At 47.1% G+C, this 16,627-nt stretch overlaps 1 protein-coding gene across 1 annotated transcript in view; it reads left to right on the forward strand.

The window, feature by feature from the left end:
- sgk1 (serum/glucocorticoid regulated kinase 1) overlaps positions 1-16,627 on the forward strand; it is a 35,652-nt gene that overhangs the window by 2,793 nt on the left and 16,232 nt on the right. The window contains exons 2-3 of the mRNA XM_064340600.1: positions 3,411-3,614; positions 15,258-15,467. Of these exons, the coding sequence (XP_064196670.1) occupies positions 3,411-3,614; positions 15,258-15,467 (414 nt within the window). The remainder of the gene's footprint in view (positions 1-3,410; positions 3,615-15,257; positions 15,468-16,627) is intronic.

The raw sequence follows: 16,627 nt of genomic DNA on the forward strand, positions 1-16,627 counted from the left end.
GAGGAGAGGGGGAGTGGAGGAGCGGAGGAAAGAGAGGAGAGGAGAGGAGAGGAGAGTGAGGAGAGGAAAGGAGAGGAGAGGAGGCGGGGAGAGGAGAAGAGAGGGAGTGAGGGAGAGGAGAGAGGAGAGAGAGGAGGAAGCGGGAGAGGGAAGAGAGAGAGTGAGGAGAGGAGAGGAGAGGAGAGGAGAGGAGAGCGGGGAGAGGAGAAGAGAGGAGAGTGAGGAGAGGAGAGGAGAGGAGAGGAGAGGAGAGCGGGGAGAGGAGAAGAGAGGAGAGTGAGGAGAGGAGAGGAGAGGAGAGGAGAGCGGGGAGAGGAGAAGAGAGGAGAGTGAGGAGAGGAGAGGAGAGGAGAGGAGAGGAGAGCGAGGAGAGTGAGGAGAGGAGACGAGAGGAGAGGAGAGGAGAGCGGGGAGAGGGACAGGGCAGGGGGAGCGATTATGACGTAGAGGCTCGGCTCAGAGATTCTGGAGCCGCATCGGAACACTGCGGCGGCAAGTGCCTTTCATCCGCGGGATGAAATAATAAATAAGCCCCACTGCATTCTGGGAGCCAGAAACACTTTTTTTTCAGTCTTTTAGCTCTGGGCTCACATCCACAGGGAGCTCCTCCCCTCTCTCTCTCCCGCTTTCTCACACACACACACACTCACACACACAAGCACACACACGCACACGCACTCACACAGCGCAGTTTAAAAGATGCATGAAACCCCAGCTGTTGGCCTGGCATTCATGACATCCCAAGATCCTCTCGGTGATAAAGCTCGATTTTGAATGAAAACATGTATGCGATATAATGAATGAAAACAATACATAATTTAACACACGTGCATTAAAGTACCCTCAATGCACGTCCATAAGCAATTGAAAGATCAAATTTTATACATTTCAGAATATTGGATAATTTCCTAGGGGCATCTGGAAATGTTCAGTCCTAATGGAATCTCAGCGTGATTCGCCGTGATATTTTTTGGCGTATTTTAACGATCCCTCCTCCTTTGTATTCTGTACGTTATATATTTGAACTTTTCAGGCCACAGATCACAGATGGACACCTTTTAGGTTTTCTGAACGGCACGTTCGGCATTACGAACCACAATGATTCCACCGAAAGGGACTTGAGAAAACTTTAAAAGGAGGATCGATCAAAGTTTCAGGAGCAGCTATTTTATTTATTTATTTATTTATTTTTGAAGCAGCTCGCGTGAGCAGCAGGCCGAGTCGGGACCTCCCTCTTTTCTGTTGACATGGAGCCCACGTGTCTTTCCTCCCCCCCCCCCAGCCCCCCCAGCCCCCCCAGCCCCCCTTCGTAATTTGCAGCAAAGCACGGTAACTCCATGAATTGATCCCCCGTCTTGTCTTTTGGGAGTTCAGAGTCCAGCAGGTGGGACGGGAACAGGAACATGGCACGGATCTGACCCGGCGCACCGCGATCCGCACTGTGTGTGTGTTTGAAAATGCACCGTCACAGGAACCTCGTTCTGATCCGCGCTGTGTGTGTGTTTGAAAACACACCGTCACAGGAACCTCGTTCTGATCCGCGCTGTGTGTGTGTTTGAAAACACACCGTCACGGGAACCTCGTTCCGATCCACGCTGTGTGTGTGTTTGAAAACACACCGTCACAGGAACCTCGTTCTGATCCGCGCTGTGTGTGTGTTTGAAAACGCACCGTCACAGGAACCTCGTTCCGATCCGCGCTGTTTTGTTTTCGCGAGTGTCTTAGCACCAGCGGGTTCCTGCGGCCGTGAGTCAGCTGACGCTTCCGCCGCGGGGGGCGTATCAAAACACGCCCGCGGCTGTTTGGCTAGCAGGCCTCTGTGTGACTCGCTGTGTTGTGGTGGGGTACCGTGCGATGTTTGTTATTTTTCGCTTCTTCCTTGTGGTGAATCTCAGGTTTCCAAGGAAATGCAAGGCATCTGGTTGGCTAAAAAGGGTTTCATGGAATTCACCAATCAGTTACCAAAATATATGCAGTTACAGCACTTTTTATCTCAGAATTGTTTCTGAGAACATAGGCGTGCCTTTGTGGTTTCAATCCCTGATAAACTTTTTCAGTCATTTATAGTCTTTTCCAAGTTCTTTTATTACCCTTTTATACATTTTTTTTTTCTTCCTGGTAACATTGCCACAGTCCAACCACAACAACGTGACTCATCGTCTTGCAATGAAAACCCCCACCTCTCTCTCCCTTCCCCCCCCTTAAAAAAACACCTGCAGTGTTGCGATTTGACAAGTACACTGGCTGTACTCTTTTACATATATAGCACACCTGGGTTAAGTATCCTTATTTGGAGTGACCTTGCAAATTTCATCTAGGTGTCATCTAGATCATAATGAAGGAGAGAACGTTTTTTTTCGTTTTCTGAGACGACCATACCCCCCCTTCTCCTTACTACATCAGAGAGAACTACAACACGGGTTCTCAGGACGAAACTCCATCAGAGCATTTACCCTTTAAGGCGCGAGGTTACAGATACATGACATTAGAACGTTCTTCGCTGAACGTTCTAATGCTGATGTCACAATCACCACTGGCGACTGAAAGCAGCGGAGTTGTAGAACACTTAGACTTAGAATTCCTGGAGGGTGGAAAAAAAAAAAAGCCTTTCCAGAAAGACCTGTTCTTCAAAAAGGGGTTAAAATCTAACTCATAATGAGGGCCCTGTGCACCACAGGCGGATAACAAATGAGTCACACCTGACTCATTCAGCAGAGTCCGGCAGACCCGGGATCGTCCCCGCCCCTTTTTTTGGGGGTACCACCCACTGAGAGCCGGGCCGGAGGGCAAACAGACGGCCCGTAGCGTCACGCCGAAAACAAGGCGGCCTGTGTCCTCGGCTGCTTGGGTCCTCGGCCGTGGGGCGCCCGTCGTCCCGTGCCGTCCCGCGCGTTACCGCCGCCGCTGTTGTTGTTGTTGTTGTTGTGTTTCTAGGGACCGGCGCCGTTGTCATGGCTTTTTCGGGTAATGCGGTCGCAGACGTGACATCTGGAGGAAGACTTTAAAAAATAAAGTGGTGATAAACAAGCGTGTCATAAACACTGGTTTAAATGAGGGCAGTATAAGCACCTCAAAGTCTGGGAGTGGACCATCAGCATGGTCATAATGGTACATATAAATTAATTGATGTTTTCCACATGAAGTTGTCACTTGAATGTGTTATTGCACGCACATTCACCACTAGTGTTGTAAAAAACATACTGTAACATAAGAATCAGGAAATGTTCAAGAAAGGAAGCACTAGAAAACCTCCCCTTCTAAAACCATCTTGTCTATAGCGATGACCAGACCGGTTCAAGCCACAGCCTAGTCATGTGACAGCAGCCAACCCAAAAAAAGTTCAGGGGGTACAATGGGGGGGTTGATGGGTGATTGACAGACTGTCTGTGGTTTTTTTTTTCTCCACGCAGGTACGCCGGTGGATATGGAACCCCAAAGTGAACATGGAGAAGGGGCAGGGCAAAGCCTTCCTGTACCCCAGCTCCAAATCCTGCCAAATGGACCAGGACCTGTGGTACACCCAGTTCCCCCCGTACAGCTGCTGCCACCTCGGCCACGGGTACTACCTGCCGGACGACCCCCCCTGTGGGGCGGAGAAGGCCAAGGGCTGCAAGGTGAGTGGACCATCTTTTCCTTTTTCGAAAACTATCTTTGCTGATGCTGCTGCCGCTGGTGCTGCTACTGCTGGTGCTGCTGCTGCTCCTGCTGTTGCTTCTGTTCTGCCAGAGACCTGTTATGGAGTCACAACTCAGGCAATGGCTTAATCTACAGCTCATAGCTGCATTTAAAAAAAAAAACCTAATAGGCCTGGGGGAGATGCATTGTTTTGGAAGAGTTCATGTTTAAAAACAGCAAGTCAGCCATTTTTTTTTTTCCTGAGCTGTATCCCTCTTGCGTTGGCGGTTGGAACGCCTCACGCCAAGACCAGCGTATTCCGCTGCTCTTTGGTCACCACAGATCAGCGGGAGTCTGTGGGCTCGACGCGGCCAAAAGCAGCTTGTGTGCGGCCTGAGGCCCGTCTGGGCGAGGGTGACCAGACGTCCCTGTTTTTGGTGCCCTATTTTCTTTTCCCCCCCAGGGAATTAACTGAACAATTAGTGCTGCTGATCGGCCAGACTGATTGGTCTTCACACCTGACTCCCAGGTAAAGGGAGGCTGTGGACAACCAGCACGGCCCTCGAGGACCGTGATTTGAAATCTGGTCAACTTAGTCTGGACGCACGTGACCGTAAACAAGCAGCTAGTTGGACATTAAGGACCAATTGCGAAAACCCCCCCCCCCCCCCCCCGCCCCCCACGGGGTTTGTTTTGGCACACAGTTGTCGGGCCCCCCCTCCATCCCACACGAATCTCACACTGTGGAATTCAGCAGCAAAGCAGAGTTCCTGCGTCCAGACGCGACGCAGGAAGTGACCCGCGAGTGAATGATTGACGGGCGGCTGGGTCAGCTTGACCCGCCTGGCACAGACCCCAGGGCACCGCCGACTCCCAAACACCACACAAATCAATTCCCCACCACAACACTGTCTGTACAGTGATTCCGTCTCTGTCTGTACCCCTCTCTGCTTTCCCCCGTTCTGAATAAAAGTGGGAAAACACAGATATTAATTTAGTCAGGAAAATGGTGAGCATTGTTGGGCTGACTGACCTGTTCTCATCATTATGTTATATTATAGTGTTATGTTATGTTATGTAGATATGTAGGGATGGCAGACACTCCGCTTTCCTTTTAATTAAAATAATAATAATAATAATAATAATAAGTACATAAATATTAGGCCTGAGGAGATGTAAGATTTCATGTTTAAAGACATCTAGTTACTGTTCCTGTACTATAACCATTCCCAAATCCACCACCACCATTTACATTAAATGTAGAGGAAGCGTGAAGGGTATTGCTGTGAAGTCTGTTGTTGTAATGGTGTATCTGTTTTGAAATATTACTGGGACCTGAGAGAAACACGGTAATTGTTCCGTAAAAGCTGTGCTTTGCCCCAACGCGGCGTTCAACGTGTTTTTCAAACGATGGATAAGAAGGCCTGTTTAAGTCAGGACGACGATAGCACTTGATTACTGTTTTGTTTCAGACTGAACTAAAACACCAGCAGCAACAATGATTTAAGTGCAAGCTTTGCAAACACAAAAGCAAATGAAGTCATTTTGTGTTCCTCTTTCAAAAAGGCAGAGAAATACAATATTAATTACAAACAGAACGGCAAAATAGAATATTAATTACAAATAGAACAGCAAAATATAATATTAATTACAAATAGGACAGTGGCGGCTCAATATTAACCAATCAGACTAAGAGCTGGCAGACTCACAGGCCGAAACAGAACGGAGAGCAGTGCGACTGGTGGAAAAATTAACACCACGTTCAGATCAATATTTAAATAGATGGAGCTCTTTGAAATGTGCCCAGAATCTGACGCAACGCCCCGGCCACACTTCCAAAAGGGGAAGCTCGCTACGGCGGGCTCAAAGAACCTTCTGCTGATTCCCCGGGATCGATCATTTATTTACGGTGTTTCACTTATTTATTTATTTATTTCTAGTTAGAAAAAGTCAGCCTGATTAGCCTCCAACTGAAATTTTGCTGTGCATCACAGGTTCCCAAACAGGCAGAGCTATTAGTTTGAATTTTGAGGAAGAGCGTTCCCTCGATGATTAGCCAAAGTTCAGAGGAGCCAAACAGGAGCTGATTAAAGGGACACAGACTGGTTTTTAGGAGGTGAGGGGCGATGCTGATCTGGCAGCTTGGAGCTCCACATGGTGACCACAACACCAAAATCTCCAGCCCCGGGCCCATCCCATCGCCGAGCGGATCTCTCTGCGAGCCAGGGGCCAAAGAGCCAGATAAGGGCCAAACAGTCAGCCAGGGGCCAAACAGTCAGACAGGGGGCCAAACAGTCAGCCTGGGGCCAAACAGCCAGACAGGGGCCAAACAGTCAGCCAGGGGCCAAACAGCCAGCAGGGGCAACACCAGCAGGGCCAAACAGTCAGCCAGGGGCCAAACAGCCAGACAGGGGCTAAACAACCAGACAGGGACCAAACAGCCAGCCAGGGGCCAAACAGTCAGCCAGGGGCCGAGCAACCAGACAGGGGCCAAACAGCCTCACTAATCCTGCTTGGTGATTCAGGGCCCTGGTCACCTGTACCTGTCCTCAGGAGGTTATGTTGAGGTTTGGGAAATGAGTTCCCGGGTAGGACAAAGGAAACCCAACCCACACCCAGAGATGAAAGGGTTTTTGGGCTCGGCTTCTGTGGAAATCACAATGCAAGGCAGGTTCAGTGAACCCCGGCGAATTGTATTTGTGAAGTTAAAAATAGGCGCGCACAGAAGTGAGAGTTAAGGAAGGGGGTTGATTGATGAATTGCGGGCCTGGCGGTCTTCCTGTCAGCAGGTTTTTTTTTTTTCATTAAGGGGTAATTGCGAGCCTTCGCCGGAGCAGGGGAAGGGCGATGATGCGTTTCCTGTGTGATGCCGGTTGGCTCGTCCCCACGGGCGTCTCTCTCTCTCTCTCTCCATTGTGAGTCATCCTCGCTCTCTTCCGTCGCGGCCCTCTGATCGCATCTCATTGGGCGGCGACAGCGAAGGGGCCTTCGCGGTTTCACAGAGTTAACTCCAGCCCGCGGTGGCCAAACTGAACTTCACAAGATCACATCTGAAGCACTGCACGTAGAACTTCGTATGAACATTCCGATGATGGTGATTGATGATGATGATTGATTTATTGATTGATTGATTCTTAGTATTAGTATTATTATTATACTAACTGGGCAAGTGGGTAGCACTGTCGCCTCACAGCAAGAAGGTCCTGGGTTCGAATCCCGGCCTGGGCCTTTCTGTGTGCAGTTTGCATGTTGTCCCCGTGTCTGAGTGGGTTTCCTCCGGGTACTCCAGTTTCCTTCCGCTGTCATGCAGGTAGGCTAACTGGAGACTCTAAATTGACCATAGGTGTGATTGAATTGTGTGTGAATGGTGCGTGTGCCCTGCGATAGATTGGCGGCCTGTCCAGGGTGTATTCCAGCCTCTTGACCAAAGCACCCTGGGATATGTTCCAGCACCTCCCGTGACCCTGTCCTGGATAAGCGGCTATAGATAATGGACGGACGAATAATCTGGCAAATGTATACATGAAATATATTCATAATTTTATGGAATGCATGAAAAACAGAATCATAACTTCTGCACAAGTTCACTGCCTGTACGGCGGTTTAAGGAGACTGCTTTGGGACGCTTCAGTGTCGTTATCTTTGTGAGAGTGTCACCGTTATCACTGAACAGTGACACAGCCCAGAGATAAGCCCAGCTGCCTCGGACAGTCTGTGTGTCCAGCGCTACTGATCACCCTCTGCGGAGGCCAAATGGTTGACCTTCACCATGTCACAATCGCTGACATTGACTCAACAGCCACAGAGCACATGATATCTAAAAAAAAAAAAAAAGGACACAGGAGTCAAGCTTTGAATCACAGATGCATATTTTTACCCAGCGCCGAAATGAATGCAATCTCACCGCATTCCATCACTCTGTATTTTGTAACAACACACAAAAAGCTGAAGCAACGCATCTATTAATTGATGCTAATATTAGAAACAACTACCCCCCTCCCCCGCCCCCGCCCCTCGCCAGTGTCGAAACGGCGACCGTTGCGTAACTAAATTTGGCTATTGTACGTGGGGCATAAAAAACACACTGTTGCACAGCTGCCGAGTTTTTACCTAACCCCCCCCCCCCCCACTTCCTGTTTGCTTGGCCTGGCACCCGGTTACGTCAGACCGGACGGCGGGGCTGGGACACCAGCAGGGGGCTCGAGCCGTGCAATTAACAGGTGGGGGTAGGGGGAGGCGGCTGGGGGGGGGGGGGGGCAGGGGGTGGTGTGGGAGTTGAAAGAGCTGAGGAGAACAGAAAGTCATGCCTTGTCAGCGTCCCCCTCTGTTAATGTGTCACCCCCCCGTCCCCGTCCCCCCCCAGTCCCCCCCGCCCTCACCCCGCCCTCCCCAGTCCCCCCCCCGCCCTCACCCCGCCCCTCCTCCTCCCCAGGACCCGCTAATGGGCCTGAACGCCCTCACCCGGATCTGGCAGCGTGCAGTCGCCCCCTTGTTGGCACGGAAACGTGCCTCCATCTCTCCCTCGCGAAGCCTGCCTCATATTAACCCTGCTCTTCCGGTCCCCAACTGACGCAAGAAGCTTTTTTTTTTAAGTCTTCATTTAAGTTATTTTGTCTGTGCAGTTTGTGTGTGTGTGCGCGCGTATGCGTGTGTATATGTGTGTGTGTGTGTGTGTGTGTGTGTGTGCAGGCGGGTAAGGGCCTTCATCAGACTGACACATCAATTGAAAAGGAAAGCAAAAAGGTTTCCATGTTTAACCACTGCAAGCAATGTGTCAGCTTAGTAATGCATGTGATTGTTTAATAAATTGCATTCTTGAATCAGTGAATATAATGGTTCTGTATGCAACTGGATGCAATTGCTTCACCGCATTCAATAATTCTCAAAAGTAAATAACATGAGAAGTGGTTTCATTTAAAATAGCTGATATTGGTTTTCGGTTGAAAGAAGGAGGTTCTCCTTTGATATTCGAGACTAGCTTGGAAAAACAAACTATACAAAATGAATGACATGCAATTTCTTTTTTCAAAGAAGAACACAAAAGCTCTCCTAGGACATTCTGAGGTACATTTTCATGACAGACAGTACATACTTAAATTCATTCTTAAATGACCTCAAATATATTATTTTGCATTTGTATCATTGTATTTGATGTATGATGTTTTCAAAGGTACCAATGGCTTCAATTAGGATTTAGGGCTCAAACTAGGGTTCAGCTAGGGTTAGGGTTAGGGTTAGGGTTAGCAAAACAGTAAGTCTGAGGGTTGAGGCAAGTTTACGGTTGTGTTTAGCAGCTTAAAGAAAGGTTAGGACATGGGTTTGTTGATGATTTTGAATGAACCAAAAAATTTGTCTAGTAGCATGTCTACCTATGACCATATGAAATGTGTAATAAATGCATATTTTTTAGGGATAACATATTTAGTTTTTTCAATGACCTCAAATATATTATTTTGCATTTGTATTATTGTATTCATGATATTTACCTTGTTTTCCATCAATTTCAAATGGGTTTTATGATGTTTTCAAAAGTACCAATGGCTTCAATTAGGGTTTAGAGCTCAAACTAGGGTTCAGCTAGGGTTAGGGTTAGCAAAACGGTAAGTCTGAGGGTTGAGGCAAGTTTACGGTTGTGTTCAGCAGCTTGAAGAAAGGTTAGGACATGGGTTTATTAATGATTTTGAATGAACCAAAAAAATTATCAAGCAGCATGTATACCTATGACCACACAAAATTTGTAATAAATGCATGTTTTTTTTAGGGAAAACATTTTTTGTTTTTTAACCTCATAAAAATAAATTTCAATAATACTAACTTGGCAAGCAACATGTGTACTCACTGGCATCCATATACCCGGGTGACCTTCATTTTGACTGAAAGCCCTTTGTTTTTGGACAATCAGTATTTGATTTGCTTGGACAATGTCCTTTTACACCTTGCTCAGATGATATTGAGCACTAATCAGGATAGAAATTAATGCAACGCTTAGCCAAAGCGTGCAATCTTGTACTAAAACTACATTTTTAAGTCACTGATGACGGTGTGGCTCAAGAAGACAGCGACTGAAACAACTATAAAAAAACAAAAAAAAAACAATAAAAAGCTTACCTCACATCACCTTTGAGATGACGGCACCGCACACGTGCTCACCTTTGCACCGCCAGTTCTGAGAGTCTTATCTGTGTAAGGATTTTGGAGAAGCGGTCGAGTCGAGTCAAGTCACAGTTAACGAAGGACACGGTTAATCCTCCATCTGACGTGTTCCACTGACCCATCAGGCGATGCCCGCCCCTGGGTCATCGGCTTCTAAACTTCACAACATCAGGAAGCCAAATTAGGAATTTAGTATTTTTGAAAAGTCCCTCATAGCTACACATACTAGCGTGGCCTGGAGGAGTACAGACTCATTACGGGACCCACCCCAGAACCTCCCGGGACCCATTTTGGGTCCCGACAGGGTAGTTTAAGGAACAGCGCGCTAGGCTAATTGCTTTGATCTTCAAAGAGAAAGAAAAGAAAGAGGGGGGGATTAAAAATTCTAAGCTCATGTCATTCCTCCTAAGCAAAGTCCTGTGAGACACAGAAGCAACATGTCAGAATGATCCGATTGGTCATCAAGATGAAGATTTGCATCAGATTTTTCTCAAACAATAAAAGCACGCTTGCAATATATGAACGTATGAACATTTACATTTTTGTGTTATATTTGCCTAAAGCAACCATTGTAATTGTTTACCTTCAGGCCTGTATCCTCGTTCAGTTGACCAGCTACTGAATAATGTTGGAAAAAAGCAGCTTTCAGTGAGTTTCTGCCACATATAAACTGAAATGGATTTGGGTGCACGCAGTACGCATCGACGTGTGAAACGATCACGTGACACGCTCGTGAAACGGTCATGGCACGATTGTGAAGTGGCTCAGTGCAATTCTGTGAATGAGGTATATTACCCAGACAAGGTCCTTGTCCCTGGGACTTGATTGGTCGGTTATGCGCTGGTCCCTGGTCCTGTGCCCACTGTTAAACAGGGCCTGGCAAGACCTGCTTATGCGATATGCCATTAACAACCCCACCCCCCACCCCCCCACCCCCCCAATTCATATTTTTAGCAACACCCTCGGAAGGTAGCTTTTATTACTTTAGCGCCATAAGTGTTATGATACTTCACAAAGTTCACTTTGAGAGTCACTTCCTGTCGGGGTTTGAACAGCATCCAAGCCTTGCTCTCGAAGAACAGTCGGTAATTTCCTGTGCACATATGCATTTTATAAACGGGATTGCTAAACAGTCAAGCTGCTGAAGTTGTATGTAAAAATGTAAAAAATAAATACATACAAAGTACTTTAAATAATAATTCAACAAATGGTTAAAATGCAAATACTGAAATGCTTATATACTTCAGTTAAATACTTATAAAGAAAAAAATATTCTTATACCAAAAAGGCCCAATTATTGCATTTTCTGAAAAGCTTAAAAATACTGCTGGTGAGATTGGCTCGAAGTCACCTAAACCATACTTGCGTTTGCTTTAATCTAGACAGGTCTTAATTCAATCAATGTTTGTGTTTGACTTTGCCTTAGATTCAAGTGTTTTTACTTAGCAAACACAGTTCATTTTTGGCAACTCATGATCCCAGCCAATAAAGAACAAAGCCGTGCATTAATTTGCCGACGTTAAGGATCGATATCGGCTGAATCGAGGCCATTGTCAGATGAAAGCACTTTTGGCATTCTTTGACAACATTTTACATACCTTCGATAAACAAAGCTGTTCCAATCTTTTCTCTTTTGTAAAAGCAGGAACGTGCATTCCTGTGCCACACACCAATTGTTCTCACAAAAGATAAGTCAGCCAAAAAAAAAAAAACTCATATTCAAAGAGGGGTTTGTTTGTCCATCTTAGCTAAGTGTTCTAAAATGTTACACATCAACCTAGCAATAAAGTTTCAACATCCACATGAGATTATACAAGGACCAACTGGGATTTGGAAATCTGAGGTTGGCTTAGTGCAGTGCTGGCCACACATTGTTTTTTTCTTTTGTTATTTTCGGCATTTTGAGTGAATTTAGAACAACCCCTATGTACCGCAATGTATTCTAGAGAAGAGAACGTATTATGGTAAGCACAGTTCAGCACAATCGGCTTCATTAGAGTGCTAATGCTAAGTCTCAAACTGCCTCTGGCAAGATCTGCTTGATTAATCAAAATGGCCTCCAACTTCGACCATCAAGTGAAAAACAGGTTCATTTGCGGTTAACTTTCCAAACGCTGTTTGTGCTGCTGCAGCCATTTACACGTGGCTAACTTCTCAGAAACAAACAGGAGAGGGGATTCTGTTTGTGAAATCATTGATAGATTCCGTAATCATCCCCATGACCTGTGCCAGACGGACACAAATTAAAATCAAATAATTTAGCCTCGGTTCTGCTTCATCGTCTAGCCCCACAAAACCGGTCTGAACTTTTTAAGACTACAGAGCGAGCGATTTTCTTTTTCTGTTGATTGATCACATCGGAATTTTTTTTTTTTTTTTTTGAGGAATGCATTTTTGGTCATTAGAACACATGCTTGTGCGGTCACTGTTAAACTGAATCAGATGTACAGCAAACGTGCTCCTTGTCACTGCACGAAGAAACGGGGGGAAATAAAGAAGAGATATTCTCTCTCTCTCTCCCCCTCTCTCTCTCTCTCTCTTTTTCGACTGAAAGTCCTGTTAGGGTTTGAAAGTTCCCCCCACGAGTGAAACGCTTGCGAGAGCGGTGTGCATTCTTAGCAGGAGCCAAGGGGGTTATCGTCTCGGGGAAATTAAGAGTGCCTGAGGATTTAAAGGCACGGATTTATGAGTTTCAAGCAAGGCGCTAAAAGCTGCTCAGGGTCCTGGAGCCCATCGCTGAACACTGATGCGCTCTCCGAAACCACATAACTTCACTTCTGCGGGTCAGATATGTGTGTTTGGCCTTACAAAAGGGGCATCCTAAAAAAAAAGTTTTTGCTCCAGTTGCGAATGGTGCGAATGTGAATGCCAATATTATAACTGTGAAAAATGAAGCAGGGTCATTTAGTTTCAGTGACACTGTGTGGTTATTTATTTACTGCTCAGCAAATGAATAATCCTTGAATTACATAACTCACTTTTCTTACGTACTGTTCTTGAACATGCAGAGTAGCGGCAGACATGGTGGTCAGAATGGGAACAGCAGTTATTTTTGGGGCGACGTCTCTACAAAACATGAATTGTGCCTAAGAAAAAACAAATACCAAAAATGTGATGATAAGTTGGGTTGCCAGTTGTAGGGGGAGCGGGGGGGGAACTCCCCCTCTCCCCAAATCTGCCACACTTCCAGTAATACATCAAAGAAATTGAGGCCATGTACACCACCTTTTTCAGGGGGTCCCTCCTGGAATGTGACCCTGTAACCTCCTGATTGCCAGACCCAGTTCCCTCAGCCGCTGTTCCAGTGCCACGGTCCCGTGCGTTAATAAAAAGCGGCCTGACCCCTTCATCCTAAACCAGTCTTATCTGCGGCGAGATTACATAACGAGCCGCTGGTCCCGGGGCGCTGATATGGAGACGGCCTCCTTGTGAAAGGCGCTGTAAACCGCCGCCGAGCCAAGGACGCTGGAATTTGTGTCAGATCCCCCTGCGAGACGCGGGAGGTCAAGCCGAGTTAATGGCATCTCAAAACGACATCGAAAAAAAAGGGAAAAAAAGGAAAAAAGAAAAAAAAGAAAAAAAAAGATCTGACCGCCGCGACCCCGCGGTTTTTAGCAGAGGACGGCGCTCGGCGCGGCGGCCGCTGACGACGACGACGACGGCCACGGAACATGCCGGACTTAACAAGCAGCAGGACGCCGCTTCCCAGGGGCCGCGCGCATTCTAACGGTTCCAGGCCTGATCGCGTGCGCATGCTACACACACCCCCCCCCTGTGCGCGTAGCGTCGTTTTTCACGTAAGCGAAAGCTACAAGCCCGTGCCCCGGGTTTTTTTTTTTTTTAACGGGGGGAAGTGGACAGTACCGCGCGCCACGACGGCCGCCGGCGCAGCTGTTAATAAAACAGGGCGAATCGATAGTTTGGCTTGCGGTGCGGTGTCAGCTGTCCGGCCAGGGCCCCGCGGTCTGGCAGCGTAACTGATTAACTGCAGTTCGCCCCGCGGGTTTACTCGCGCTGCAGGAACTGGGGAGTGAGCGAGCGAGCGAGCGGTCGATTCTGAGCTCGGGTGAAGGCGGCTTGGTCGTCAGAGGAACGGTGACATGCAAGGGACACACAAAGAAAATCTGACCAAAAAATGCAAAGAATGTACACGATGTATATCGAGATATTTTAAAGGAATTTTTGTGTCGTCATTAGTTACCCAACGCAAATAAGCACTGCTGCTGGTGTATGTGAACTCTCGTTGGCTTCTAGAAATTAATGCTTTTTTTTTTTAAATGTCAATTTCAGACTACAATGAGCTCCACGAGCACTCATTGTGATGTCAGCAGACATTTATGTCGGGCATTACGGGATAAGGCTCCCGATAACAGCCCAGCCGAAAAAAACCCGTTAAACACACCCCAGGAGAGAGAGAGGGAGGGTCAAGGCCGTGGATTACGCAAAGCGGCCCGGTCTGGAATGTGCCCCCGACACCTGTGGAGAGTCCGCACCTTGGCCTCTCTTTCCATGACGAAGCGCAGCCGTGCGTGCAGAGAGAACGCTGCTGCGCCCAATCAGGAACGAGCTCCCCGGATCATTAGCCAATGGGGATGCCAGTTCAGAGGGGCAAGAGGGAGGGAGTGGAGAATTACAGCGGTGAAGGCCAAGGACCTGGATGAATTTTTATGTATTTTTTTTGCAGCATTTTTTTGCAAGTGTGAATTTCCACTGTGTTCGCTGTTCGTTTGTTTGTTTGTCTGCCCGGAGCGATTATTCAGAGACCTTGACGCGATCAACTTTTGTCCTCTGATCTGAATTTAACTGCAATGTGTTTGTTTTATCACAAGCACAGTTCTGTGTATAAAGCTAAACCTGGTAGCTTTAAAAAGAAGTTCAACTTCCAAGTTCTGTGTATAATTTAAGGGAGAGTATTGATTGGATCCAGGCCTTGCATGAATACCTTACAACTTTTTTTCCACAGGCTAGACAGTGCACTTTAAACCCATCTTCTGTACTGCTTGATGTGTCGTAATGAAAGTCAGCAGTCCCTGCGTTTGCACGAGTTCCCTCAATCAACACACTGATTCAGAACTGCACCACGCAGCGCGCGACTCAAAATGCAGCACGATCTATTTCATGTAATCAAAACGGTCTGGCCACACATTTTATTCCAGGAAGAATTAATTTGCTTTGTTTTCGTTTCTGTGGATATATTTGCAAAAAGAAAGAAAAAAAAACATCTTAGACCTTGGATTGCAACAGCCACTAATGTGTGTGCATGTGTGTGTGTGTGTCGGTGTGCATCTGTGCGTGTGTGTGTGCATATGCGTGTGTGCATGTGCGTGCGCGTGTGTGCATGTGCGTGTGCGCGTGTGTGTGTGTATGTGCATGTGCGTGTGCGTGTGTGTGTGTGCATGTGCGTGTGTGTGTGTGTGTGTGTGCATGTGCGTGTGCGCGTGTGTGTGTGTGTGCATGTGCATGTGCGTGTGCGCGTGATTACCTTCAAGGTGCGGAAGTGGAAGATGCTGAACCGTCACCACGGCGACGGCAAGCAGAAGGCCGCCTGCCGGGAGCAGGAGCTGGACGGGGGCGGTCCCTGGTCGCTGCGGGCCACGCCCCTTCTGGCCACGCCCATCATGCTGGAGTGCTGCATCTGCAGCGGGCCCTTCGTCAGCTACGCCATGGAGGAGGTGTGGCAGCCCAGAGAGAGAACTCAGGTGAGCCCCGCCCCCACCCCCTTTCGACGGAACCCCCCGAGAAGATGGTTCCGGAACGCTGGGCTTCTCTCACGGCGATTACCGTGGTGGTTTTTTCGGGGGGCTCAGTCCATGGCTGTGGTTTTTAGCCGTGGAAGAGCCTTTTTTTTTATTTTTACGTGAAGCATGTGGAGTTGCATATCTGTCCAGGAAATTTAGTGTGTTCGAATTCCTGCACAACTGACGCAAAGTCGCCCAGGGTTACCCAAGTTAACTCATCTCAAAGTCAACCGCGTAAATGGATTGCATGTACGGTGTACATAGTGCAAACCGGCCCTGGATAAGGGATCTCGCTTACGCAGATAGCCCATGCAAACAAACCATAGACATACCAGAGCGAAAAGGAAACAGAACATTGTGATACTCGCACTGCTAGTGTTATCTTACCAAAGCACCGTACAAATAAACTCACCTTTGAGGCTCGAACCTTCTCACAAGCCAACAGGCTCCTTTTTGTTTTTGTTTTTTGCCAATGGGTCCGGTGGGTTCTTGGTTGGAGCCAAAATGGCCGCCGCGCAGACGGAGGAGCAGATGTGCTGACGTGCTATTTTTATGCCAAGCGTAGTGGGCAAACCAGAGAGCGCGCGAGGGGCTAGCGGCTCTTCCCCCGGCCCGCTGAGGGCTGTAAAATAGTAGGTCAATGAATGCATTTGCTTGCTGTGCACAGGAGAACATTAGGGAGGGTTCGAGGTTTCGAGGAGCATTTCCAATAACATGGTCCAGTGCAAATATCGTCTAACGTAATAAACGTCTGAATTTACAATATAATATAATTTAAACACTTTTACCATTATAAATTTATGGATAACATATTTAAGTTTGAGGTTTTCATTTTATAATACAGAAATAATTTCATAAAGATTTTATACACACGCACATATACTGTACGCATATACAAATTAAAGTACTTGTAAAAACACATATACGCCAAATATTACATTTGTAAGCTCAATTGCGCCTACTTGTACAATATGAAGAATGTTGTCCCTTTGAAGAGGTTTTTTTTGGAATGCTTCTCAAAATTCTGAGTCAGTGTTCTAGAACTCAATTATCAGTACTGACTGTTATGTCAGCATTAGAATGTTCAGTTCAGAACATTCTAATCACATGTTTGTGACCTC

This window comes from Anguilla rostrata, chromosome 6 (assembly GCF_018555375.3).
Source record: "Anguilla rostrata isolate EN2019 chromosome 6, ASM1855537v3, whole genome shotgun sequence".
NCBI classification, from domain to species: domain Eukaryota; kingdom Metazoa; phylum Chordata; class Actinopteri; order Anguilliformes; family Anguillidae; genus Anguilla; species Anguilla rostrata.